This window comes from Argentina silus, assembly GCF_951799395.1.
Source record: "Argentina silus genome assembly, chromosome: 21".
Taxonomy (NCBI): Eukaryota; Metazoa; Chordata; class Actinopteri; order Argentiniformes; family Argentinidae; genus Argentina; species Argentina silus.
This window is the reverse complement of record NC_139675.1, coordinates 5283148-5309094: the sequence shown is the minus strand read 5'-3', so window position 1 is coordinate 5309094 and position 25947 is coordinate 5283148. Positions and strand designations below refer to the sequence as shown.

Sequence of the window (25947 nt, the reverse complement as noted above, 5' to 3'; positions counted from 1 at the left end):
TCTTTCCCCATTGCAGAGACTTATCAAGAAAGCTTGGCTTAGACACCCCCCCCCCCCCCCCCCCAACACACACACACACCCCCCCCCCCCCTCCCAAGTGACAATCGCAGCATAGAGCTCTCGTCTACTCTTCAAGTGTCCCTAAGTGAAAAGTGCCAACCGTGGAGCCACTGTCCAAAGCCTGCCTGGCCAGAGGAGGAGGTCCCGGAGCCCTGGCCAACATGGCCGCTGCTACAGCGCTATGACATCATCAGAGAGTCCATTTCCCCCCCGGTGTGATTCGATTGGGCCATGTTTCTGAAATAGGGGTGAATGGTCCCAAACGTGAGTGTTTCGAGAGCAGCCATTGAATGGGTGAATGAAGAGACACAGAGAGAGAGAGAGAGAGAGAGAGAGAGAGGGGGGGGGGGGGGGGGGGAAATGAGAGCGGTAAAGGAAGAAGAGAGAATGTGCGGATGGACAAATCTTTTAAGAAAAAAAAAAAAAAAAACAACACAGACGCGCATCCTTAGTACTGCAACTGCAATGGTTCCATCCTCTTTTCCCGGCGAGCAACTCCCTAACGACACACCGCTCCTCCCTAGCGACACACCTCCAAGACAGATGGGAGAGCAGGGAGCCAGTGTACTATACCACATGTACTGCATAAATAACAGACAAAGCGTTGGAGCTTCTCACACACACAGTCCGGAATAGCCTTCTCGCTGCCCCAACTAAACCCAATCGTGACACGCAGATCCACTTGGTTCTTCATTTTCCATTGTTTCTCAGATATATATATATATAATTTTTTTCCATACACCGTGAATTTGTTTTTATTTGTAGTACAAAAGCACATGCACACAGCTCCCAGTTACAACGCATTGCAGACTGCTCACACACCAGGAATGTTAGTGCAAACACACTCACACAAACGCACTTGATGTCAAATCAAAGGTAGATGAACGCCGCAGTTTAAAAACCATACCCTAGTGAAAAAACACACACACACACACACACACACACCATAGTCCCTCAACCAGGATCATCATGATCATAATAATAATAATAATAATAATAATAATAATAATATCATAATCTTTGGACTTCCAATTCCCCATTCGGTTAGTAAAACAATACATCGCTTTTAAGTTAGTTTTTTTTTTTTTTTTTTTTTTTTTTCTCAGAAGATGTCAAATATCATGATGCAGGAACTTGAGACAGTGCAAAGAAAACTGTCCCACCGCCGCTCACTCGTGTGTGTGTGTGTGTGTGTGTGTGTGTGTGTGTGTGTGTGTGGGTGTGTGTGTGGTTATGGGTGTGGGTGTGTGTGTAAGTATGTCAAAGGCCATAGATAGAATAGGGCAACCATGTGCGAAGGCAAGGTCTTGAGGAGGGCTGAGAAGTCCATGAAGGGTGTGAACGGGGCCAGAGGGGGCCAGAGGAGCGGGATGAAGTTGCCATCCTATGACACAAAATGGACGCCATGACAGTAACACCTATGACCTTTGACCCCTGCAAACCGGAGAGGAAACGGGAGGGGGTCACTCAGAATCCCGCTGGACCTCTGATGCGTCGGCCCGACAGATAGGACAGGTTCTGTTAGCCTGGAGAGAGAGAGAGAGGGAGGGAGGGAGGGAGAGAGGGAGAGAGAGAGAAGGAGAGAGGGAGGGAGGGGGAGAGAGAGAGAGAGAGAGAGAGAGAGGGAGGGGGAGAGAGAGAGAGAGGGAGGGGGGGAGAGAGAGAGAGAGAGGGAGGGGGGGGAGAGAGAGAGAGAGAGAGGGGGAGAGAGGGAGGGATAGAGGGAGGGATAGAGGGGGAGAGAGAGAGGGGGGGGAGAGAGAGATAGAGGGGGAGAGAGAGAGAGAGAGGGATGGGGGGAGAGAGAGAGAGAGAGGGATGGGGGGAGAGAGAGAGAGAGGGATGGGGGGGAGAGAGAGAGAGAGAGAGGGGGAGAGAGGGAGGGATAGAGGGGGAGAGAGAGAGGGAGGGGGGAGAGAGAGAGAGAGAGAGAGAGAGGGAGGGATAGAGGGGGGGGGAGAGAGGGAGGGATAGAGGGGGAGAGAGAGAGGGAGAGGGAGATTATTATTGTGGTCAAAAAGTGCTGAGTAATGCACATTTACAAAGCAGAGCACTTGAACGTGCCATTACTCTCCCGACTCACCTTGAGCCACTTGTCGACACACTTGGCGTGGAACTCGTGGTTGCAGGGCAGGACTCTTAGCAGCTGGCGAGACTCAAAGTCACACATACACACTACACACCTGCAACATGGAGTCAGACCCAGGTTAGAGAGTTAGCTGCTGACAGGAATTTTATTTAAGTCAGAAGAACTGAACCAAGTGGGGACACCAAAACACCCATCAAATGGGTCAAACCGTAGCTGATCCCTTTTATTGCCACACAACTGCGGTTGGTTTTGAATTTGACATACCTGTAGCGATTATGCTAGGGAGGGCAATCTTACTCTGAACATATTTAGCTGGTAGTGTAGCTTGCTACTTTAGCCTAGCTAAGCTTTTTTTTTTTTTACGATTTAACCTAATTTGGGGACTTTTCTCAGCTTCATGCTCAAGTATTGTATTGCTGTTCCTAGCCAGCTCAACACTAGTCTTGCTAGCATGAGTTACTCTTCTTTGTCTTCAACAGACACACACAGACACACACACACAGACACTTACAAGGTCTGTTCTGACTGGTGGTTGTTGGGGTTGAAACGGTAGGAGGGCAGCTGTTCTATGTCAGCCTTGGTCAGACCGCGAGGTTTGGCCTCGCCCAGACGCTCCGCCAGGTTCAGCAGGGCCTGGGGGGGGGGGGGGGTCACACAGGAGGTAAAAGGTTAAAGGTCAGACATAGAGGAGTAGTCATCCCTACAACAGCCTGTAATAAGTGATAAACAAGTCATATCAAATCAATATGGAACATATTGCAACAGGCCCAGTTCCATCTCCATCCCTAGAAGGCTCCATATGGCAATGGAGTAATAATTAACAAGTCTAATGTAGTTAGACTAATGTAGTTAGACTGTTAGCACTGATGCTAGTTAGCTGTTGCTAGCTTACCTCGTAATTCTCCACCTCCCCATCGTCCACGTCCAACTCTAGACTGATAGTTGGGCCCACTGTCGGAGTCACAGGGAGCATGGAGCTGAGAGGGGAAGAGAGAAACATTTATTGCATTTCTATTACATACACGTGTATTACATACAGTTCATTTGGGTTTATTTCACCCAAAAAAGGTAATTATACTCACAACCAGGAAGTAGGAAGTACTTACAGGAAATAAGGCAGGAAACTGGGGTGGTAGGGGGGCGGAGGCACGGTCTGCTGGGAGCGGTAACGCCGGCCTGTGATTCGCCGAGGCATGAAGTGGGGGTACGGCTGAGAAAAAGGGGGAGAGAGAGAGAGGGGTTCATCACTCACCAAACACATGTAATCCTTTTCATAAAACAAATGTAGAAGTGTGTGTCATGTTTTTTCAAGCACATGAATGTATGTATTTTCTGTGTGTGTGTGTGCGTGTGTAAAACAGCAGGTCCTTACCACTCCGAACAGCTCCTGAGGCAGGGGGTCGTGTGAGAGGAACTGCAGGGGGTTGGAGGGGGGCATGGCCGAGGGGTGGTGGGCTCCGTGGGGGTAGTTAAACCCCCCTCCCACAGAGAGGTGCTCCCCCAGCAACTCCACCTCGTTCTCTATTCTCTGTAGGGGCTAAGAGACACGTAGGAAGGCTTATGAAGGGTTACGAACTCCTTATGCAGAGTCATCGTGAGGCCCTGATTCACTCCACACAGAGGAAGGATTATAAAAGAAATGCACCCAACCAAAAGGGAGTTGGAGATGTCAGAAGACATTGTCTATGTACAAAGCCATGAAACTGTTTAGGATACTTGAGTAGGCTACAGTAAATCCATTTTTGAGAAGCCATTCATTTATCAAAAGGCATTGGCCTAGAATTCTATGCACCGACTCTTAACGGATTAAGTGATAGGATCCAGTGTTGCACAACACCGGTACCAAAGCCACATGATCTATTCAAAAAGAATAGATAAAGATCTAAACTTACATAAGCATACGTTAAGTAGTTTAGTTAATCAAGTAAACAGAACATGGTTATATGTTATCACAAACAATAGTAATGTCCCTCACCGATCGCGGCTGTTGTGTTTGGAAGGGCATGAATTGCCCCGGCGGGGGTAAGTGGGGCGGATGGTGGGAGAGGTGGGGTTGGTGGAGCAGGAAGGGGGGATCGCTGGAGAGGAGGGAGGGGAAGGCGTAGGGCACCGGCAGGTGCTGCACCGAACAGGCCTGCAGCATCTGAGAGAGAGAGAGAGAGAGAGAAAGAGAGAGAGAGAGAGAGAGTTATTATTTTCCAGAATAAAATAATCTCAATGACAAATGTGCATTGAACTCATTCCACCACAAGGGGGCAGCATAGACCAAAAATGTCAACATCAAGACCTCGGTGGAACTCAGTGACCTGTAGTGACCTGTACTTTTCACATTGTCCTTTCATGCCCTGTTACACCAACTACGGCGGATGCATAACCAGCATTAAAGGAGCAGGGGCGTAAGTGTGTCGGGAATCTGCCGAAAATCGGTTCAGAAATTCAGTTAGAAGTTCCAAACAACATCCTCCCAAATATTAATATAAGCTGTCACCACCCGGCATTGAGACGCAGCCCACAGTGACTATGCTGATTGTGTATTAAACCTTAATTTGTTTATTTGAGAGTGGTGGAGTGCTCGCATTACTTCGTTATTGGATGCATAGCCAAGCCAGAACAACATCACTCGGGAGTCAGTTTCTCCAAAGCTTTGTAGCTTCCATAGTACTTACTTCCTTCCGACTCTCAGCCACAAAGCCACGAGAGAGTAACAATCGTAAAACCGTTTGCGGGTCAATCTTCTGTTCGTGAAAGAACGAAATTCGTTAAATTAAGGACTTAGCTCTGAGCTCAGGAGAGGAGCGGAGTTTCAAAAGAGATAAAGGACTACTTTAGCTACAGAGTTATCAGGTAACTCACCCCTGCTAGGTTGGCAGTTTGTATAACTTGACTCAATGCATAGCTCACTTTAACATATTACCACCACAGGTACAGGGGATACCCGTAAGCCTTTCTTCAGACAGGCTTACCTGTCTGTTAGCACACCAATGAAGTATGTTAATCATTCAGAGTAGAGGACGGCATGGGAAGGGAATTTATCTTTTCCTGTCCTGGATACAGAAGAATTTTCCTTTCCAGTCTCAATCCCTCCATAACCTACAATCAGACTCCTGTCTCCATGGAAATCATGGTGTCACTTCATGTTATTGCAGCGTGTCAATCTCATGTTGAATCTCTGCCATTTCATTCCACGCATATCCTCCCTGCTACATTACTGGTCTCTGTTGTCGCAGGTCTGAAAAGCTGTTCATTTTACAGACGACGTTTCAATTGGTGGCTTCGACTCAAGGGCGTCAAAGCGCATCTTACCGTTTATGACTCAAACTATTAATTGAACTGTTGCGGCACACATGACCTGCAACGGGTAACGGCAAGAGGAGCCGATGGAAGCGGCTCTACTTCCTGGTGCTCACCGGGTGGTAGTGTTGGCCGGTGCTGAAGACGACGCTGCAGGTGGGGACCTGTTGTTGGGACGAGCAGACGGGCGGCAGGTGCTGGCCCGTACACAGGGGCGGGGCCAGGCCGTGGGGCGGGACGGGAGTCATTGTGTAGGACACTGGGACGGTACCCTGTTGTAACTGCAGGGAGAGAAGAGAGAGAAGAGAGAGAGAGAGAGAGAGAGAGAGAGAGAGAGAGAGAGAGAGAGAGAGAGAGAGAGAGAGAGAGAGAGAGGGAGAGAAGAGAGACAGAGAGAGACAGAGAGAGAGAGAGAGAGAGAGAGGGAGAGAAGAGAGAGAGAGGGGGGGGGGGGGGAGAAGGTTAATACACACGCTACAGAGAGAGGAGGGTGGACAGTCGACAATAGCACACACACACACACACACACACACACACACACACAGTGTACCTGCTCGTGTAGATCCATCACCATGGCCCCCTGCTGCTGTGCGTGGTGGTGAGCGTGGGCCGCGGCGGGATGCAGTAACCGTGGCGACGACAGGGTGGGGGGGTGGAAGGCTCGGGGCTCCTCCTGGGCGGCCGTGTTGGGCTGGCCGTAGGGAGGGGGGTGATAGCTCTGGTGGGGGGGAGGCGGGGGGTGGTGAGGAGGGGGAGGAGGGGGGCCGTGGCGGTAGTTCTCGTCCTGGGGGTCCACTCTGGGGCCCGGACCTGGAGGGGAGGGGTGGTGGTGGGGGTGGGGGTGGGGGGGGAGGAGGTGGCGGGGAGGGCGGGCAAGGCGGCCACGCTGACGACGCACCGGGGGGCTGGGGAGAGGAAGGGGGAGAGGAAGGGGGAGAGATTAGCGTTAATCTTTATTATCATTATCATCAACTCACTTGAACACTCAATCTGGCATCACTACAATCTACCATCATCATCATCATCATCATCATGAACAACTCAATCTACCATCATCATCATCATCATCATCATGAACAACTCAATCTACAATCTACCATCATCATCATCATGAACAACTCAATCTACAATCTACCATCATCATCATCATCATGAACAACTCAATCTACAATCTACCATCATCATCATCATCATGAACAACTCAATCTAGCATCATCATCATCATCATATGCATGCATTCTAAAAGAGACAATAAATAAACAATTTCGTCTCCTTTGTGTTTTCAAAGACTCCATCGGCACAGAAGCGGCCCTCGTTAAAGATTTTAATGACCTCCCCTTAGCTTCAGACCAGAATTCTATTTGCATTCTTCTACCCCTTGGCCTAAGACCAGCGTTTGATACTGTAGACTACTGTTGCGTCCCTCGTCCTGGATGCGTGTGGGTTCTCCTGTCCTGGATGCGTGTGGGTTCTCCTGTCCTGGATGCGTGTGGGTTCTCCTGTCCTGGATGCGTGTGGGTTCTCCTGTCCTGGATGCGTGTGGGTTCTCCTGTCCTGGATGCGTGTGGGTTCTCCTGTCCTGGATGCGTGTGGGTTCTCCTGTCCTGGATGCGTGTGGGTTCTCCTGTCCTGGATGCGTGTGGGTTCTCCTGTCCTGGATGCGTGTGGGTTCTCCTGTCCTGGATGCGTGTGGGTTCTCCTGTCCTGGATGCGGCTGGGTTCTCCTGTCCTGGATGCGTGTGGGTTCTCCTGTCCTGGATGCGGCTGGGTTCTCCTGTCCTGGATGCGTGTGGGTTCTCCTGTCCTGGATGCGGCTGGGTTCTCCTGTCCTGGATGCGTGTGGGTTCTCCTGTCCTGGATGCGTGTGGGTTCTCCTGTCCTGGATGCGGCTGGGTTCTCCTGTCCTGGATGCGTGTGGGTTCTCCTGTCCTGGATGCGTGTGGGTTCTCCTGTCCTGTATCCAGGTGGGTTCTCCTGTCCTGCTGTGTTTTGTGTTCCCGTCTACGTCTCCTCCTCTCACTCTCATTCAACCATACAGGTGTCCGTCCATGATTGGCCCGTCAGTCCCATCCGTCACCAGTCGCGCACCTGTTCCGGACCAATCAACCGTCCGTCCGTTTATTTAAACCCCCTCCTGTCCTCTGTTCGGGAGTCGTCGTCTTCAGATCGTAATTGACCAACAGATTTCAGTTTGTTCACACTAACGATAAATCCTCTGACCAATTTAGGGTCAAATATGGGGTTCCACAAGGCTCAGTCCTAGGTCCAATATTGTTTTCCCTGTACATGTTACCTCTTGGTGCCATCATCCACCAGCACAATGTTAACTATCATTGCTATGCAGATGATACCCAACTATATACACTTGACAGCTCTAGGGCTGAGTGTGACAGAAATATAGAAATGGATGGCAACAAAACTTCCTCCTTAACTTTGAAAAAAACAGAAATGCTGATTTTAGGCCATAAAAACTACACTCTAACTTAAGCTTAAGCTGCGGTAAGTACTGCAGTGATGTTGATGATGATGACTAAGATGAAGGTGAACACTAGTGTGTGTGTGTGAGTGTGTGTGTCTCACCTGCGTCTGTGTCTGGCGGGGGTGTGGCAGTGTTCTGGGTGGTAGTGGGGGTGAGTGTGCGGGTGAGGGTGTGTGTGAGGGTGAGGGTGGGGGTGTGGGTAGGGGTGAGGTCTCCGGCTGGGGGGCAGCTCCCAGGGGCGCATGGGGGGCGAGGGGGTGGAGGGAGGAGCGACCGAGGAGAGCTCCAACACCGACTGGCCTGACAGCCTCTGGCGCTTAGGGCTGGGACTGTCCTCACTCTGGAGAGAGAGAGAGAGAGAGAGAGACAGAGAGACAGAGACAGAGACAGAGACAGAGAGAGAGAGAGAGAGACAGAGAGAGAGAGAGACAGAGAGAGAGAGAGAGAGAGAGAGAAAGAACGAGGTAGATAGAGATAGACAGAGATAGAGAGAGAGAGGGGATGGGGCATATCGTTAGTTACATATACCACTCATACTTGCTTCTGAGATCAACACCATCGTGCATTAACCTCTCTGCTCTTTGATCAATACCTCCAGTCATATTTTGTTGTTGCACAATAAGACACACAAGCGCTCATTGTGACTCACTGAGTGAGTGTTTCACCACTGCTCCATGGCCTAGGGGTGAGGAAATATCAGCACAACATACAATACCTCCCACACACACACACACGTCATACACACACACACGCGTCATACACACACACACACACGTCATACACACACACACACACGTCATACACACACACACACACACACTTGCTGCTTGCGACATACTTCCAGTTAATGACACACCTGAGGAGTTGACATTGCTGAATGAAAAGTCACCCGGTTAAACTTGCACTCTGTTGAAGTGGCAGATACACTCTCCCTTTCCACTACACTCTCGTCTGTGAGTCACTTTACTTACTGGAAAGTGCTTACGCACAAGACCGACAGGCTCACACACAGGCACACACATACACACAGGCACATGCACACGCAGGCACAGGCACACACATGGGCTCACACAGGCTCACACACACACGGGCTGGGCAATATGGCCAAAAATCACACACATTTTTTTCTCACATCGGTCGATGAAGATAATTGTCACATTAAATAACGCTCTGTGTGAAATTTGACAATAAAACGGTGTTAATCATCGTACCAATCTATGTACACCAAGCCATAAAACTGTTTATGATACCAGAGTAGGCCACAGTAAATCCATTTTGGAGAAGCCATTCATTTATCAAAAAGGCATTGGCCTAGAATTCTATGCACCGACTGTAAACGGATTAAGTGATAGAATCTGGTGTTGCACAGTGTACCGGTACCAACAGCACATCCCGGTTCCAAAGCCAGATGATTCTTCTGATACCAACGTTATGGGAAACTGTAGCACCATTTCATATGATAACACCGTCAATTTCTGGCGTATGTGGTCTTAAAGAGTCACAGTCCACAATCCGTCGTTCATAACTTTGGTCCCACAGTGCGCGCTGAACGTGAAGGCTAAGCACACAGACACAGTTATAGTCATTGTCATGTACGTGGATTGGCACTTCTTGGGTTCATCAACTGAATTGGCTGAACTTAGTTCATCATCGTGGTGAGTTAAACTTTTACCAGGCCAAGCGTCTTTTCAACTACACTTTTAGTATATTGCGTGTGTGTGAGCCCGTGTGTGTGTGTGTGCCCCTGTGGGGCTGCAGGCGTGGCAGACGGCTTATGAAAAGTAGACCTATTGAAAAACTGCGTTGTTTCAATAATTCAATAATTATTAAACATTCAAAAACATTGTGCTAAAAGGAATTCTGTGTAAAAAATTATTCCTTTTCATTACAACACTGAAAAACAATTAAAAAATCTGCAAATAAATTGGCTTTGAATATTGCCATAAATCACCATCATCGGTACCAGACCCAAACATCGGCCTGTCTCTAATCGAATTGAGTGGCAACATGTTGTTACCGTGACAACATAACAGAATTCGGAAAAATTATTGAGAGACTGGCTCTGTCACACCATTTGATCAAAGTCAGCGCTGGAACCGCTTCAAATCGATAGCAGAGAAAAATGGCAACTTTTCAAACGTGTTTGAAATTGTGGGACAGTGGGGATGACAAACTGCAAACTGTTTGCTACCAAAAGAAACGCAGCAAGGGAAAATATCGCTTCTCCCTCAAAAATTATTTAGTTTTATCACCCAGCCCTAACACACACACTACAAACACACACTACACACACACACACGCACACACACACACACACACACACGTTTCTCCAAAGTGGTGATAAAGCCTACTCATGTACATGTATGTATCAGAAGGTAGCCAAGAGAGCAGGCAAACATGAGTCAGGCATTCACAGACACACACTCACACACTCCATTCTAGCTCTGGTAGGAGAGGCACATTTTAACAGTGTGATAAAGTGACTCAGCGGCTGTGATCGACACACACACACACACACACACACACACAAAAAGGCATTTAAAAAAAAAAAAACACACACACACACACTCCGGGAGAGCAGCATGATTGCTAACAGGAAACAGCTGGAGAGCAGGCTGGCTGTGTGCACACACACACACACGGTAGGGAAACACCCACACCCACATATCCAGGCCGCATGCAGCCGCCACTGTGTAGGCCTAGAGTCTCACCTCTACTGGCAACAACACATTACAGCCTACAGCCCCTCAACTAAAACAATGATCTCAGATGAGAGAGAGAGAGAAAGAGAGAGAGAGACAGAGAGAGAGACAGAGAGAGAGAGACAGAGAGAGAGAGACAGAGAGAGAGAGAGAGAGAGAGAGAGAGAGAGAGAGAGAGAGAGAGAGAGAGAGAGAGAGAGAGAGAGAGAAAGAGAGAGAGAGAAAGAGAGAGAGAGAAAGAGAGAGAGAGAAAGAGCACGAGAAAGCAAGGTAGAGACAGAGAGACAGGAAGTAAAGTGGGAGGAGGAGGAGGAGGAGGGGGGGGGGGGGTGATAAGTCTTTGCATAGTGAGACACAATGACGGAGCGCATGGCCTTAGGGCAGGCTTGTGCCCATTCTCTCACCCCTAGCCCTCCAAAAAACCCACTCGGCCCCCTTCTTCCCCTATGACCCCTCCCCAACCCCTCAGCCCACACCCCCACAGTCCCCCAGGACAGTCAGTGTGCTCATTCTCTTCCCCCTTAACCCCCCTGCTCCCGCCCACTCCCCAAACTGTTTCCTTCCACCCCCCTCTACATCCCCCCCACTATTCTAGACTCTGCCTGCCTGCCCCCCCTCCCCTCCCCAATGCAGACAGTAGATCCCATTAGTATGAAACTTTGATGGCCCTGTCTGCCTGGGTTAGAGGGAGGGGGCAGCCCAAGGCAAAGGGTGTGTGTGCATGTGTGTGTGTGTGTGTGTGCGCCCCTACAGCAAGTCGCTTGACATCCAATTTAAATAGACTGCACATTCCAAATACCAAACAAGAACAACACACACACACAGGGCTGGTCCGTGTGCTTGTTGGTGCCTGTGCTGAGGCTGCAGAGGAATGGACAGAAAAAACACTGTCTCAGTTTCAACACACACACACACACACACACACAGTCCTGCTCTATACATGCTATTACATTCTGCAATGTTCTTTGCGTGGTAGAAGCACACACACCCCCCACATTCTATTCCACTCTGTCCACACTGTGCGTCCACACACACACAGGAAGTGGTGAGAGCAGCTGTTCTGGTTTTCCTGTCAACACTGAGAACCAAAATAAAGAGAGGCATGGGCCCGGGGAGAGCATGGTATTACACACACACACACACACACTCATTAATTTGACCCCCTGAACACACACAAACAGCTAGATGGTCATTAATTTGACCCTCTGAACACACACACACACAACTTCCCCACCCCCTCTTTTTCCACCCTCTAGATTTCAAAGCCATTTCTTTTCCTCCACCACTGTACCTCCCTTCCTTTCCTCCTTCTCCCCCTCCTCCTCCTCCCTCTCTCTCTCTCACACCAGCAGAGTCCCACAGCTGGAGGTAAAATCATTAGCAATACCTCCTCCCCTCGCTGTCCCTCCCTCCCTCCTTCCTTCCTTCCCTCTCTCCCTCCCTCTCTCCATGTCTTCCTCGAGCTTGCTACAACCCTCCCTCTCTCCTTCTCCCTCTCTCCTTCTCCCTCTCTCCCCGTCTGCATTCCTTCCCTCCCCCTCTACTTCAGATCTATCAACAGTCCTGCCCCCCTGAGACCTGCTTCAGCCAATAAGAGAAGGGGGGAAAACCTAACCCCCCACCATCGCCTACACACACACACACACTAAAGTGAGGGGGATAGGGGTCTGTTTGCCCAGTAGTTGTACACAGAGGAAGTGTACAGTCTGAATAGCGCTGCTCACTTTGGTGTGAAAACATATCAATAGACTCCATTGCCCATCAAGCACCTGACCACTGAGCTCAGAGACCTAACATCCTGCTCTTCCTATCTATGTAGGGGTGTGTGTGTACATCATGTTGTTTTCATGCACTAACAGGTGTCTGGACAGTTGACTTCACTAGGCAAGTATGAGACCCAGAGCATGTCAGTCAGACCCTCACACGCACCTCTGGGTCTACACAGGACTGGACTGATTCCTCTGTGTGTGTGTGTGTGTGTGTGTGTGTCTCGGTCTTACCTTGTCACTCTCCTCTCCACATGCATGGTCAGGGTGGCAGTGGTAAGCTCCCCCGATGGCTCCTGTGTAGAGAGAAAACACACCCGGTAGCTTAATATACATCACAAGGACAGACACTGTTTCTCTCTCTCTCTCACACACACACACACACACAAACACAAACACACACAACAATAGCAACCCCCCTCACACACACACATCTGGGCCTTAAATACAAACAGAAACTATGACAACATGTTTTTGAGAGGGTCCTGACTATTTGTGTGTGCGCGCGTGCTTGGGTCACACATGGTGAAGTCTGTACAGACACAGTAACCACACACACACACACACACACACACACACACGGTAAACACAGTATAATCTGGGATTAGAGGGGGAGCTTTCTGATGACAGCGCTGCCTGCATTACTGCTAAGACTTTGACTCCCTTCTGTTTTTGATCTTTCTATCTTCTATTCTGTTTGTTGATATGTTTTTCATTTTTTTTGTCTCCGGGGGGCTTTTGTCAGGGAACGTCACATCACACTGGGGTGGTCTGCCCTTGGCTCCTGCAGAATATACACTCCCAACACAAGGACACTCCAGTCAAGGCCACCTCATTCACAGAGGCAGGGTAAACAACAACAACAACAACACCGCCAACAGGAGACATGACAAAAACTATTTTTTCATCACCATTTTTGGTATCTATCTGCGATGTCTGTCCCCCCCCCCCCCCCCGCTTTCTTTCTTTCTTTCCTTGAAGAGCGCAGAGTGACTGACAACGAAGCCAGAGAGAGAGAGAGAGAACAGAGAAGGAGAGAAAAGAGGAGAGAAATAACAGAGAGAAGGAGAGGAAAGTGGAGAGACAAACTGTCAAGTCCCCCAAATGAGCCCTAGTAGTCCCTTTCCCCGAGACAGTGGCCTCGAAGATTACAAATTGCCTTTTCCATCGCTAACCAATCTTGTCCTCCACACAGAAACAGAATCACATCTGGACTATCAGAGCCCTCGGTCCAGATGTGATTCTGTTTCTATCAGAGCCCTCGGTCCAGATGTAATTCTGTTTCTATCAGAACCCTCGGTCCAGATGTGATTCTGTTTCTATCAGAACCCTCGGTCCAGATGTGATTCTGTTTCTATCAGAACCGTTGTTCAGTGTGTTGTTTTCTAAGGCACTGGCGATGCTAGGGGAGCTGAATGTGGACCTGAAGACATTTTTACATTTCTTCTTGACTCCATCTCGGACAACGAAGATGACTTGTAATTGTATTCCGCAGAGTAAAAAAAAAAAAACTCTGAGCTGCCATTATCCCACCCCTTCATATGCACTCTGAAATACATTTAACAAATGCCACTGTTGAAGAGAGGATAATGTTAGATTTTTTTGCAATACCAATTTTATGTAAAATTTAGAGTGTGACACTCATTTTAAACAGAGTAGCCTAGGGCCAGGCCCTAGCATAATAGATGTTAGCTGTGATCAGCAGCTTCATCAAGTTTTGAAAGCTCTTTCCGAGCATCATTAGCCCCCTTTCCACTGTGGCCCAAACCTAGTGCTTGAACCTAGATTTTCAGGGTTCCTGCTCCATTCCTGCTCCACAGTGTAAGTCTGGGCCAGAACGGGGGTTAGCCAGGGCCTGTGGCCCCCCTACAAGCCCTACGAAATAGCCAAGTATGGAAGCCCTAGGGAGCATATAGTCCATCAAGGTTTTGACCCAAATCATGAAAACGTGGTGACTGATATTAGAAGCACGGTTGTAGGCTATTAATTCACAGTTGCTGGCTAGGATATGTTAGGGTGTTAGAAGCATCTAAGCAGACACAACTTAACCAGAAGGGGGACAGTCTACTATAATAGGCTAAACAAATGTCACTGTTCTTGTCATTTCCATCTGTGGTTTACCGAATCTCACCAAAAACAAACAAAGCGAGGGTCGCCTAATAGTCAAATTTTCTTCAAATATTTGTCTGCAGATGAGATGGCTGCACGCCATGCCACGAGACATGCATACAGGACAGGTCTGGGGACAGCAGCGTATAACAGTGTTGCAAGACCACCATCCAACAGACTTCATATAGTCAGCTCTCACAGCTGCAATCCATTTGCAGGATTAGAACGCAAGCATGACCCTAATAGGGTATATAATGTACACAGCGTTCAGCTGGAGTGCCATGTTATTGCTGCAAAGATGCTGCCAACCACAAGGGCTCTAATTAGCCGTCTAGGATCTACCCATTTTATGAGTTCACTGGGTAGTGAGGGCAGAGTGGGCGTGGGGGTAAAGTGGAGGTCTCACTTTCTAACAGAGCCTTCTGACAGAGCTGTTGGCCAGATTTCATGGACTACTCCTGCATGCAAAGAAATACAGAGCCTGGCGTCCATTGGGGTCCGGACAGAGCCGCTGGAGATGCCCGTGATGCTGCTGAACTCTGCTGACTGAGAGGTGCCTACTTTAAAACCTGGACGTGTTCGGCTGCCATCCTTCACTAATTCCAACATCCCTGCCAGAACGGGAGCATAGCCCATGAAGGTTTGGACCGAAATCATGAAAATACGGTGATTGGTATTAGAAGCAGTGTTGTAGGCTATTTGCTGGCTAGGATATGTTTGGGTGTTAAATCAGACAACTTAAAACCAGGCTAAACAATTTTCCTTCTGTGGTTTATCTAATCTTACCAAAGACAAACAAAGCGATAGTAGCCTGTAGCCCAATTTTCTTCAACTATTGGTTTGATCCAAACACCTCAAGTTAACATTGCGAGGAGTTAACCGTGCGTGCTGTCTGAACTTTCCAGAACTTTCCAGAAGATGCGTGTTTGCGGCCTCAGCATACCCATCACCTTCATTACCTGCGTCAACCAGGTAACCTGGTTTTTATAATGAATCCAGGGTTCTCCCCAGCGAACGCAAGAGTGGCGCTGTGCCACGCTGTGAACTTGGCGGCGCCCCTATGTAAACATTTCAAGGCAAACGAAGCTCTCTTTGATCGCCACAGACATTGTTGTTAAAAAACAAAAGCGAAAGTGAAAGCATTATGACGTTCCTCAGTGAATTCAGCGTTTAGCAGTGTTTTTGGGCGCATTTTGACATGAATAAACGCAAGTCGAGTTTTTATAATGCAATCCAGCACCACACTGTTCAAAAATCCTGGGGAGAACCCTGGAATCCCTCAAATGGGTGTGGACGTTCCCCCGACTGTCAGTGTTAAACAATATCCTCACCCTCATCAGTCATGTCGGCATTATGACAGACATTTATGACATTCCTTGTTTCTTGTGGGTGGGGCTTGACGTTGGGGCGTAAAGCCCAGCATGGAAGCGCACCCAGAACTCTAGACCTCGTTCCAGGGCTCCAAGCCCACAGTGGAAAGGTTCCAGGCTGAAGTTCTTGGGCTTCAAGCCCACAGTGGAAAGGGGGCTATTATGTTATGCTCTAAAAGAGACAGTAGTTACTCCTCAAAATAAATCAGGCAAATTGAGTCTATATTGGGTTTTTGCAACTCAATTAAGCCTCTGTTTAGTAAGTCTGGTGGCATTTGCAATGGATATTTTTTCCTCGCTATTAAAACAACCAATGCAAGATGTACACAAAAGTAACACTTTTAACAGAACCTACTTTAGGTACCCTATTTACAATGTAAAAACTCCTGGTATGGAGTAGGATCAATTTCAGTTCCATTTCCAGTAAATATACGTAGAGTATTGAAATGTATCGTCATATGCATTGGTATCATATAGTGACTGTATTGTGACACACGTATGGGCGAGGCCCTCTCAAGTTAGTCAGCTCTCCTCACTCTTCCAAGACGAAACTCACACAGCATGTTCACAATGTTCTGATGGCATTCCAACATTCTCTCCTTCCTGGCAGAAGCCGAGCTGCTCACTACAACACAACACTGTTTGCTTGGCGGGCCAGGGCCCTGTCTGCATAGTCTTTAAATGCTTCCTTCCTTGATTCTATCCCTTTCTTCCTTCCTTCCTTCCTTGTAGAATTCAGTGATCTCTGACATGACTTGATTGGTGGAAGCGAGGCCATGACAGGCTTGCTTTGACCAGTCCAACCGCATCATTAGCCCAGGGCTTTCCTCAAGACGGGGAGGAGGCGTTTTGAAATGATCTGAACAGGGGCCCGGTTCCAGACGAGATGAATAGGCTCGTCTTTCTCTGATTCCGTGGCGCAGCATAGTGTGGTAGGGCTACTTAGTGCAGAGAGCAGATTCATTCATGACAGGACAAGGGATGGAACGAGGCTCCAGCCTCCGTCAGCTCGTTGCTATCGGCAGCACAGAACACAGTGTCGACACAGTCTGCTACCGTAGAGACGGGAGGGAACAGTGTACACACTCACACACACACACACTCACATACACACTCTTCTAGAGCAGAGAGCTGTAGTCAGTGGAGAACCCCGGACTGTATCGACAAGGGTCACACACATGCGCGCGCACGCACACACTCTCATACACACACACACACACACACACCCACCCCTGCGGGCTGAGGAGATGAAGTGGATGTGTCGGGGTTGCCATGGGGGAGGGGGAGGAAAGAGGGGGAGAGAAGAGAGGAGAATGGGGGGATGGTGAGAGGGAGGTACAGGGGGGAGGGGAGAGGGAGAGGAAAGATGTATGGAGAGAGAAATTAAAGAGGGAAGAGGTAAAGAGTGGAGAAGGAGAGAGAGAGGTAGGGAGGGGACGGATAGGGGGAGAGGAGGGAGGGAGGGATGAAGAGAGAGAGAGAGAGAGAGAGAGAGAGAGAGATGAGCAGAGGGGAGTGGAGGATGGGAGTGGGAGGGGGAGAGAGAGGGGTGGGGGTTGTGGCTTCCCCTCTTGACTGCTATTGATTTTCTGTAAGCTTCAGAGTGCATCAGCTATTTCCATCCATTTCCTCCTCCTCTCACTTCCTCCCTCCCTCCCTCCCTCCCCTCTTGCACTCTCTCTCCTCCCTCTCCTCCCAGACAGCCATCCTCTTCTGACACCCCTCCACCTCCTCTCGCTACCTCTCACACTCACTCCATCACCGCTTCCCCCTCCAACACATTCATTTCTCCCCCTGTGTGTGTGCGCATGAGTGTGTGTGCCTCTCTCTCTCTCTCTCCTCCTCCTCCTCCCCCAGCGACAATATCGCCCTCCCTCCATCTCTCTACCCCTCTGCCTTATCAAACTCCAAAAATGGACAGGCGGGCTTATTACTCAATACTGTGTCACCTAACACACACACGCACCCACCTGAACACACACGCACACACACCTTCAGCCATGCGTATCAGCAACATGATGGAGTAGAACAGGTCGAACCTACATGTGCCTTCTACCATACTATTACCTGCTAAACAGCCTCAGAGTGAATAAGCAGCGTGCGGGTGTGTGTGTGTGGGCCGTTAAGTGGGGAACCCCAGTGTTATTTCCATAGTCTCCATCCATCTCTCCCCCAGTTTTCACTTTCTCCCTCTCTACTATAGTAATAGCAGGTTGCCCATAGTGACGTAATGATCTCTGCTCACAGTCCTGCTCCCCCAGCCCACCCAGGCTGCCTGTAAACAAGGCCCACACACACACAGGTTCACACCGGGATTTTTAAACAAGGCGGCGCTGGATTGCATGATCAAAACCAACAGCTAAAAACAACACTAAGCTAAAACGCTGAATTAACAGAGGAACATAATGATGTTTTCGCTTTTAACAGCCATGCCATTGGCCATCAAAGACAGAGTAACTATCATTACTAAATATCAGTTTAATTTGCTCTGAAATGTTTACAACTTGGTGGAGCCAAACGGTCAAGGCGGCACAGCTCCCTTCTTGCATTCTTTGGGGTGAACCCTGTGAACCCAAGCCTTCTCTCTCTCTGTCTCTCTGTGTGTCTCTCTCTGTGTGTCTCTCTCTGTGTGTCTCTGTCTCTCTGTGTGTCTCTGTCTCTCTGTGTGTGTCTCTGTCTCTCTGTGTGTCTCTCTCTGTGTGTCTCTCTCTGTGTGTCTCTGTCTCTCTGTGTGTCTCTGTCTCTCTGTGTGTGTGTCTCTGTCTCTCTGTGTGTCTCTCTCTCTGTCTCTCTGTGTGTCTCTCTCTGTGTGTCTCTGTCTCTCTGTGTGTGTGTCTCTGTCTCTCTGTGTGTGTGTCTCTGTCTCTCTGTGTGTGTGTCTCTGTCTCTCTGTGTGTGTGTCTCTGTCTCTCTGTGTGTGTGTCTCTGTCTCTCTGTGTGTGTGTCTCTGTCTCTCTGTGTGTGTGTCTCTGTCTCTCTGTGTGTGTGTCTCTGTCTGTGTGTCTCTCTCTCTGTGTGTGTCTCTCTCTCTGTGTGTGTCTCTCTCTCTCTCTCTGTGTGTGTGTCTCTCTCTCTCTGTGTGTGTCTCTCTGTGTCTCTGTATGACTCTCTCTCTATGCAAAAGGAGGACGGCCCTCCTCCTCCTTTCCATCTTTCCTTTTCTCCCCCGTTCCCACTCTTCCAAGAGCTGAACTGACCTCCTGCCCCCTCATGCTCATCGTCCTTCGTGCCCCTCTCTCTCCCTTCTCCTTCCTCTCTTCTCCTCCCTAACGCAGGAGCATTTAAACTGCCCAGCTGTTACCATTCCCCTCGCTACAGCAGGTCTCACTCTCCATCACACACACACACACACACACATTATATATATACACACATACATACATATTACATTAAGGATACTATAACATCAAACAAGCACTGAATGCATGAACAACTTAAGGCCCATGTAAAACACACACACTCTCTCAGCAGGGTGCTCATTGAGAATGGGCCAGGGACACACACACAAACGGTAACACAAATTATACACACACACACACACAAGCAACCCTGTGCCAACACACTTTGCATAACTGTTACAACAGAAGCTAAAAAGGGACAAATAGAGGAGGAAATACAGAAAGAGAAGAGAGAGAAACGGGCCATTGCCTCATACCAAAAGCAACAAAGGCCGGAGGAAGTGAGGGACATGGAGGAACAGTTGAGCCAAGAGAGGAGTGGACAGAGAGAGGGGGGGGAGAAAGAGTGAGAGAATGAAAAGGGAGAGAAACAGACAAGAAGGGAAGAATGAGAGACAAGAGAAAGCGAAAGAATACAAAACAGAAGAGAAACAAAAGTCAATGAGCAGGGGAAAGATTAAGAACAGTGTGAGAGGGGAAAAGGGGGGGGGCGAGAGAGAAAGAGAGAGAAAGAGAGAGAGAAAAGAAAGAAGAGTAGACTTGGCTGGTGTGGTCCGACTGTATCTCACTGGTGAGAACTCATGAACATGGGGAGGTGGGAGAGATGCCAAAAACAAGAGCCGCCAACCTCTCCCTCCATTCCTCCCTCCTACACACTCACTTCCCCACCCTCTCTCTCTCACACTCACCGACTAACTATCCCCCCTCTTCCTCCCTCCCTCCCTCCCTCCCACACACACTTCCCTTCTCTCCTCCCCCCTTTTCCCCTACCTAGTGTCGTCACCCTACTAACCCTTTGACTTCCCTACCCAAACCTTCTTAAATAACTAACACAACGTCCAGACTTAAGAAACCGACACCGGGGCGAAAACCAAAAACATCAGGCAGAGCAACAGGATATGAGTCAACACCAGGAAAACACGGAAGCTGAAAGTGGGGTTGTGGGCACGACCCCCCCCCCCCCCCCCCGTGCGTGCGAGGCGGGTTGATATCTCCGCGGCGATGCAGTGGCGCGGTTACCGTGACAGCCCTGCTCCTGTGTGTTTACGTGAGGCAAGAAAAGTCACAGACAACCGGGGGGGGGGAAAAAAATAAAAAAAGACATAATTAAAAAGTAGTTGCCCTGGCAACAAGGGAATAAAAAGGGAATCCGAAAAACACAAAGCGCACGTTCCTTGTTTTCAGATGGACAAGAGGAGAGGAGCGTCCGCACCGAGTGATCCATTAAAACGATCCCTCCTTCAGACAAAAGCAAGGGAGGCGGACGGAGAGGTAGAGAGAGAGGGACATAGGGAGGGCGGGGGGGGAGAAAGGGGAAGAGAGGGGTACACAGAGAAATGGGGACTGAGGGGGAGGTATGGAGAGGCAGAACGTGAGTGGTGGTGGTGGTGTGTGTGTGTGTGTGTGTGTGAGAGAGAGTGAGAGAGAGAGAGAGAGGGGCAGCCTATAGAGAGAAGCAGAGTGAGGGGCATAGGGAGGAAGGAGTGTGTGAGGGGTATAGAGATTGAAGGAGGAGAAGGGAAGAGACATAAGAGGGAAAGACGCAGGCCTGGAGAGGTCAGGAGAGAGGGAGGGGGGGCTCCTCATTAGCTTTCATCCCTCACGCAGGTGAACGAGCGTCTCACTCCGTTCGTTCTTTCGCTCCGTAACGAGTTGAGCTCTGTGTGTGCGTGTGTGTGTGTGTGGTGGCAAGCTATCTGTTCACAGAGAACTAAGAACAGTAAACCAGCTGACAGCTGCCCACTCCAGCCATTTTAATACAGCCACTAACTAGAATGCACTTTCTTCCCCCCTCCAAACCGCCACACCACTTACTGCCACTGTACTGCAAATAAGCCATTTCACCTGGCAAACTCAGAAAAATGTAGATTTCTATGATGATGTGTTTTGCTCTTTTCAAACAGCCCTGATCCTACACACACACACACACACACACACACAGAGAGAGAGCTGCTGCTCTTTTGTTATCGTCTGAGTGAACCTCATGCCACGCTGGGTTACTCGCTGTGTGTGTGTGTGTGTCTGTGTGTGTCTGTGTGTGTCTGTGTGTGTGTGTGTGTGTGTGTGTGTTGACAGAGTGATAAACCCAATGCTGGTTGTCACATGGGAAACAATGTGAGAGAACATGTGTGGTGTTGTCCGTCGGCCTGTGTGTGTGTGTGTGTGCACGTGCATGTGCGCGCACGTGTCCGAGTGCGAGTGTGGATGTAGTCAGTCACTCTCTCCCCCTCTCGATCGAAATCCATTTGGATGGAAATACAATACGCCCATTCCAGCCATCAATTTATGCAATTCTAGGTGTCATGGTTATTGAGCTCCTGTAAAGCCTGGATCAGAGTCCACGCTCCCCTTAGGATCACATTACCCTCCCCTGATACTGACCTCAACTAACAGGGGATGGAACTCAAAACTGACCTCAGGTCAGCGCTTGGGGGGGGGGGGGGGGGGGGGCAAGGATCCGACTCTGGGCGTAGGGCTTTGGACAGAATCAGAGATTTCTTATTGGTAACAAAATGAAGTGCTTGTTTTTCTATGGCAGCTGTGTGTGTGTGTGTGTGTGTGTGTGTGTGTGTGTAGGCCTGCTTCTGGACATGATGACGGAGACGACTGTTTAGATTTTTCACATCGTCGACAAAAGTTGAAGAGGGTTGAACTTTTTGAGAGACCGTACAGACACAAATACACGGCCTTGGTTTCATCGGCACAATTCTAGTGAGAGTGCCATCTTTCTCCTCTGGTCCCTCTCCTTTCTCTCCCTCTCCACACTCGTCTTTCTCCTCCATCCCTCCTTTCTACCTCGCTGTCCTCAGCACAGCGCAGGCCCTCCCCTTCCCTCCCTTTCTCTCCTTCCCTCCCTTTCTCTCCTTCCCTCCCTTTCTCTCCTTTTCTCCCTCTGCTCCGTTCTGAAGCTGATCAGAATGAACACCCTTCAACGGTGGTAGCTGTGGGAGGCCTGCTAGCCTTTCACCGTATCCAGAGGCAGGCCTGCTCACTGACACACACACACACACATTATTTCTGGTCTCTCAGCCGGTGTGTTACGTAGCAGTGGTTGTCATTGCTGTAGCTGGAAAGTGAGCAGGAAAAGGCTAGCTGTGTGTGTGTGTGTGTGTGTGTGTGTGTGTGTGTGTGTGTGTGTAAAGGGAGCTCAGAGCGGCTTTCTTTGACACTCACTCTCCCAGACAGGTATTTCCAGTCCCAGCCTCCATTCACTGCCTGCTCTCCCTCACACTCACACACAATGCTTGCACCTGAACACTGCTGCAACACACAATCTTCAGCACAGACACATGTATCAACTGCATTCAAATACACACCACTTCCATAAAAAGCCCCTGTGCAAAAACCAGGAAAGGGCCTCTGCATTTACCCTTTTTAAATACAGCATGTACACCAGGTTAAAAACAGACCTGGGGTAATGTGCCTGCTCTCTCTCGGGTCTATGGTCATATGGTTTGTGGAGGGGTGGTGCCAAAGTGGGTGGGGAATGGGATTTTCATGTTATCATAATCTTGTAAATAGCTCTGCACGTATGAGGCAAAAGTGTGTATGTGTGTGTGTGTGTGTGTGTGTGTGTGTGTGTGTGTTTGCCAAGGGAGAGAAATCGGTACAGAGTAGAGGGAGAGAGGAACTCTCACCATGTCACCTGAAACTCTATAGGCCTATGCTGAGTTTCTGGTTCATTGCACGGGGCGCTGGGGAAGGGCTGGGCGAGGGCTTTTCACATGCACTCTACATCTGGGAGGGTCACAGCATTCAGTGTTTCCCAGAGTATTGCTGGAGACTCTCATCGAGCTCTGTTGGCCTCGCTCCCTGCCCCCCTAAAATAACACGGCTGACCTACCCTCAACCAGACAAGCTGACCAAGAACATATCCTCAGAAACGACCTGGGAAAGAGTTGCAAAAGACAGGAAATGATCCGAACAAGTAGTAGGCTTTGGCAACACAGAGTCGTTCTCTGACGACGAGTCACCATGCGCGTCACCGTCACTCCTTGGGCCGTTCCCACCGCCAGCCTAACAAACAGGCCTCAGCCACGTGGGAAGGAAAAAGCAAACGACCACGACGACGCCGCCGCCTCAGAGTTGAAAAGAACAACGGCGAGGCCTGCTCTCCCGTCACAATGCATGGTTCTGTTCCGGACACAGTTAAACCGAGGCAAATCGAGTCCAACAATCACAGTCAATTATTAACTTAAGAGAAGATAGATGGCGGGACAATAGAACGCATTCAACGAACAATGGTAGAAAAGCTTCTCACAGTAGTCCAGTTTAGCTTGTTAGTCAGTAATGTGGCAAATAGGATCGGCTAGCTCCTCTGCCCTGTTTACAGCCCCCGCATCCTGACTCCTCACAGGGACAGTTCAACACGGTACAACTTGGCAGCGACATGCACACAGCTAACTCAAGAGTGTGTGTCTGTGTGTGTGTGTGTGTGTGTCTCACTTTCAGCGTTCTTCCTAATGGCTTTATCTGCATCACACTTTTTAAGAGAAACTAAATGTGACTAAATACAACACAAATGACAAAGGACCCCCAAGGAGAACTTGCAGCAGTTCCCTAAAACCCTAACCACACATAAGCTATTATCATAAATGTCCTCGGTTCACGCAGTTATGTGTGAAGTACATGTTGGCTTCAGCTTTGTGGCAGCACATAAAAGAGCTCGCCTAATTAGAATACAACTAATGTTCAGGCACACACACACACACTCACATATTACCATGCCAACCCCGATGTACCCCATCCCCCTTGTTCCCTCTACAGAAGCCGATCCTTGGCGCATAAAAACAGCTTGAGTTCTCCCTTTGCTGGGTATTCGTTTACCAGCAGCAGGGCAGTACACAAAAAAAACAAAAAACTAAACCAGTTTCCCTAGGTTGCCGGGTCAAGGGTACCTCAGCGCTGAATGACAAGCGAAGAGCGTGTTTACCTGCTGCCGAGATGCGGTGCGCTCCGGGCGGCCCCGAATGCCTCTGAATACCGGGGGAGATGTTAGGTCCCGGGGCTCGCAGGTTCTCCGGGTGGTTGCCGTGTGCTCCGAGCGGTGCGCAGCCGGCGTTGTGCTGTTGTTGTTGTTGCTGCTGCTGCTGCTGCTGCTGGTGGTTGTGATGGTTAGGTCCCGTCCCCCCGCTGGCTGTAATCCCATTGCCGTTCCCACCTCCACCGTTCATACCGTACTGCTGGTAGTATCCAGACCGAGACCGCGATCGAGTCCTGGGAGGCTCCATGGCCATTTGTTGGGGTTGGTGGTGGTGGTGATGAAGGAAATTAGAAGCGAGGGGGAAGGACGTAGCCGGGGATTGCGGCGGAGAAATGTTGGAGGATCCGGGCGGTAGAAAACCCCTAGCGCCGCTCTGAGTGTAGCTGTAGCCCCCCTCCGCGCCCCCGTATTCTGTTCGCTCCGGCGACTCTGCCCCCGCCTCGTCACATAAATTACCCCCCTTAGGGACGGGCTCGGGGGTGGCGGGCAGCCGGGAGTATATTCGGGGCTCCTGAGTCGTTGGTTGACCGGCGGCGGCGATTGGCATTTCCTTTCGGGGATTTCCTCTCTTTCTTTCTGTCTTTCTCCGCTTCCTCTCCAGAAAAGCTCTTTAAAAACTGTTTAAAAACAGACAATTGGTGACTGAATGGAAAACATAGCACAAAACAGCAAAAACCATTAGGTCTCCATGTAAAAAATATTTGTATGGAACGAAGATATTCACTATCACGTTATCAAACACTTTTTTTCAAGTCATCCTCAACCATTAAAATAGTGTTTCACATACAAAACTGAGCTCGTCCCTTTAAATTCAACAGTGAAGTATGTTGCTCTCTGCTTAGAAAACTAATATCCAAATGCTACGGAAAATGTTTCTATGGAAACTAGACTTTTATTCGCTCCCGTATATTTAAATAAACGGGTTAATACCAATTTAAATGACTTTAATCGACTATACTGATACTTCCGTAATGCCTGACGACGGCTTCAAATCGTTAACGCCATGGCTAGCTAGCATTTTAGCTTGCAATAGTACACGGTTGGCCGCCTATTCTTGGTTACAACATACAAAAACTATGACGCTAACATGCTAAACTATTCTTGAGTGACGGCGTCTAAACGTTATGTTAAGTTTTGAGGTTACTTTTGATAGTTTGAGGACGACGGAAACTTATTTAGCTAACAGCTTCGCTGCCAGTCCCTATGAGAGAAGCTAACGACGCTAGCTAACCATCTCTCACGGCTGTCAACCCCTCCTCCCCTCTTGAACAACACAGTAAAAACCAATAGCTAGCCACCCACGCATTGAATCCCCTTTAAACCATTAACAAGGTTAAAAAACAAATAAACAAAATATACCTAATAACTTACTATCTTTAGCGGAGTGTCGACTTGAACTGAATCATTTATTTCGTGCGCCTCTGTCCCACTGGCACTGAAAAAAAACGAAGCAAAGCGTACGAGCTTGGATGAAAAGTGGTCAACCTCAAATTACAAAGAAAGAACACAGCTAAATTTAATGCGAGCTAAAAGTGGGACCCCGCCTCTTCGTCAGCGTTGAAAATGTGTCCGTTTTTCCAGTCTCCCTGGTTAGTAAAATGACTTACCCTCAATACACGATGTTATCTTCAACTGCACTCCTCACTCCGATCTAGTCACTGGTGTCGATAATATTTTGAGCCGTGTATCTGCTCCCCGT

General features: G+C 49.1%; 1 protein-coding gene across 2 annotated transcripts; it reads right to left on the bottom strand.

Annotated features, from left to right (window-relative positions):
• Positions 1–98: 98 nt before the first annotated feature.
• rnf38 (ring finger protein 38) lies at positions 99–25947 on the bottom strand. Of its 2 annotated transcripts, XM_083693187.1 has the most exons (14): positions 25856–25947; positions 25620–25683; positions 24198–24865; positions 12622–12683; positions 8021–8259; positions 5991–6345; positions 5557–5721; positions 4125–4292; positions 3522–3686; positions 3256–3359; positions 3042–3126; positions 2661–2782; positions 2144–2243; positions 99–1586 (listed from the first exon to the last, which is right to left on the bottom strand). In XM_083693187.1, exons 3-14 carry the CDS (start codon positions 24793–24795, stop codon positions 1524–1526), a joined length of 2226 nt encoding a protein of 741 aa, XP_083549313.1. In that variant the 5' UTR covers positions 24796–24865; positions 25620–25683; positions 25856–25947; the 3' UTR covers positions 99–1523. The 2 variants fall into 2 exon arrangements, with proteins under 2 accessions (XP_083549313.1, XP_083549314.1); XM_083693188.1 differs by lacking the exon at positions 25620–25683 and having other exon boundaries at positions 25856–25924.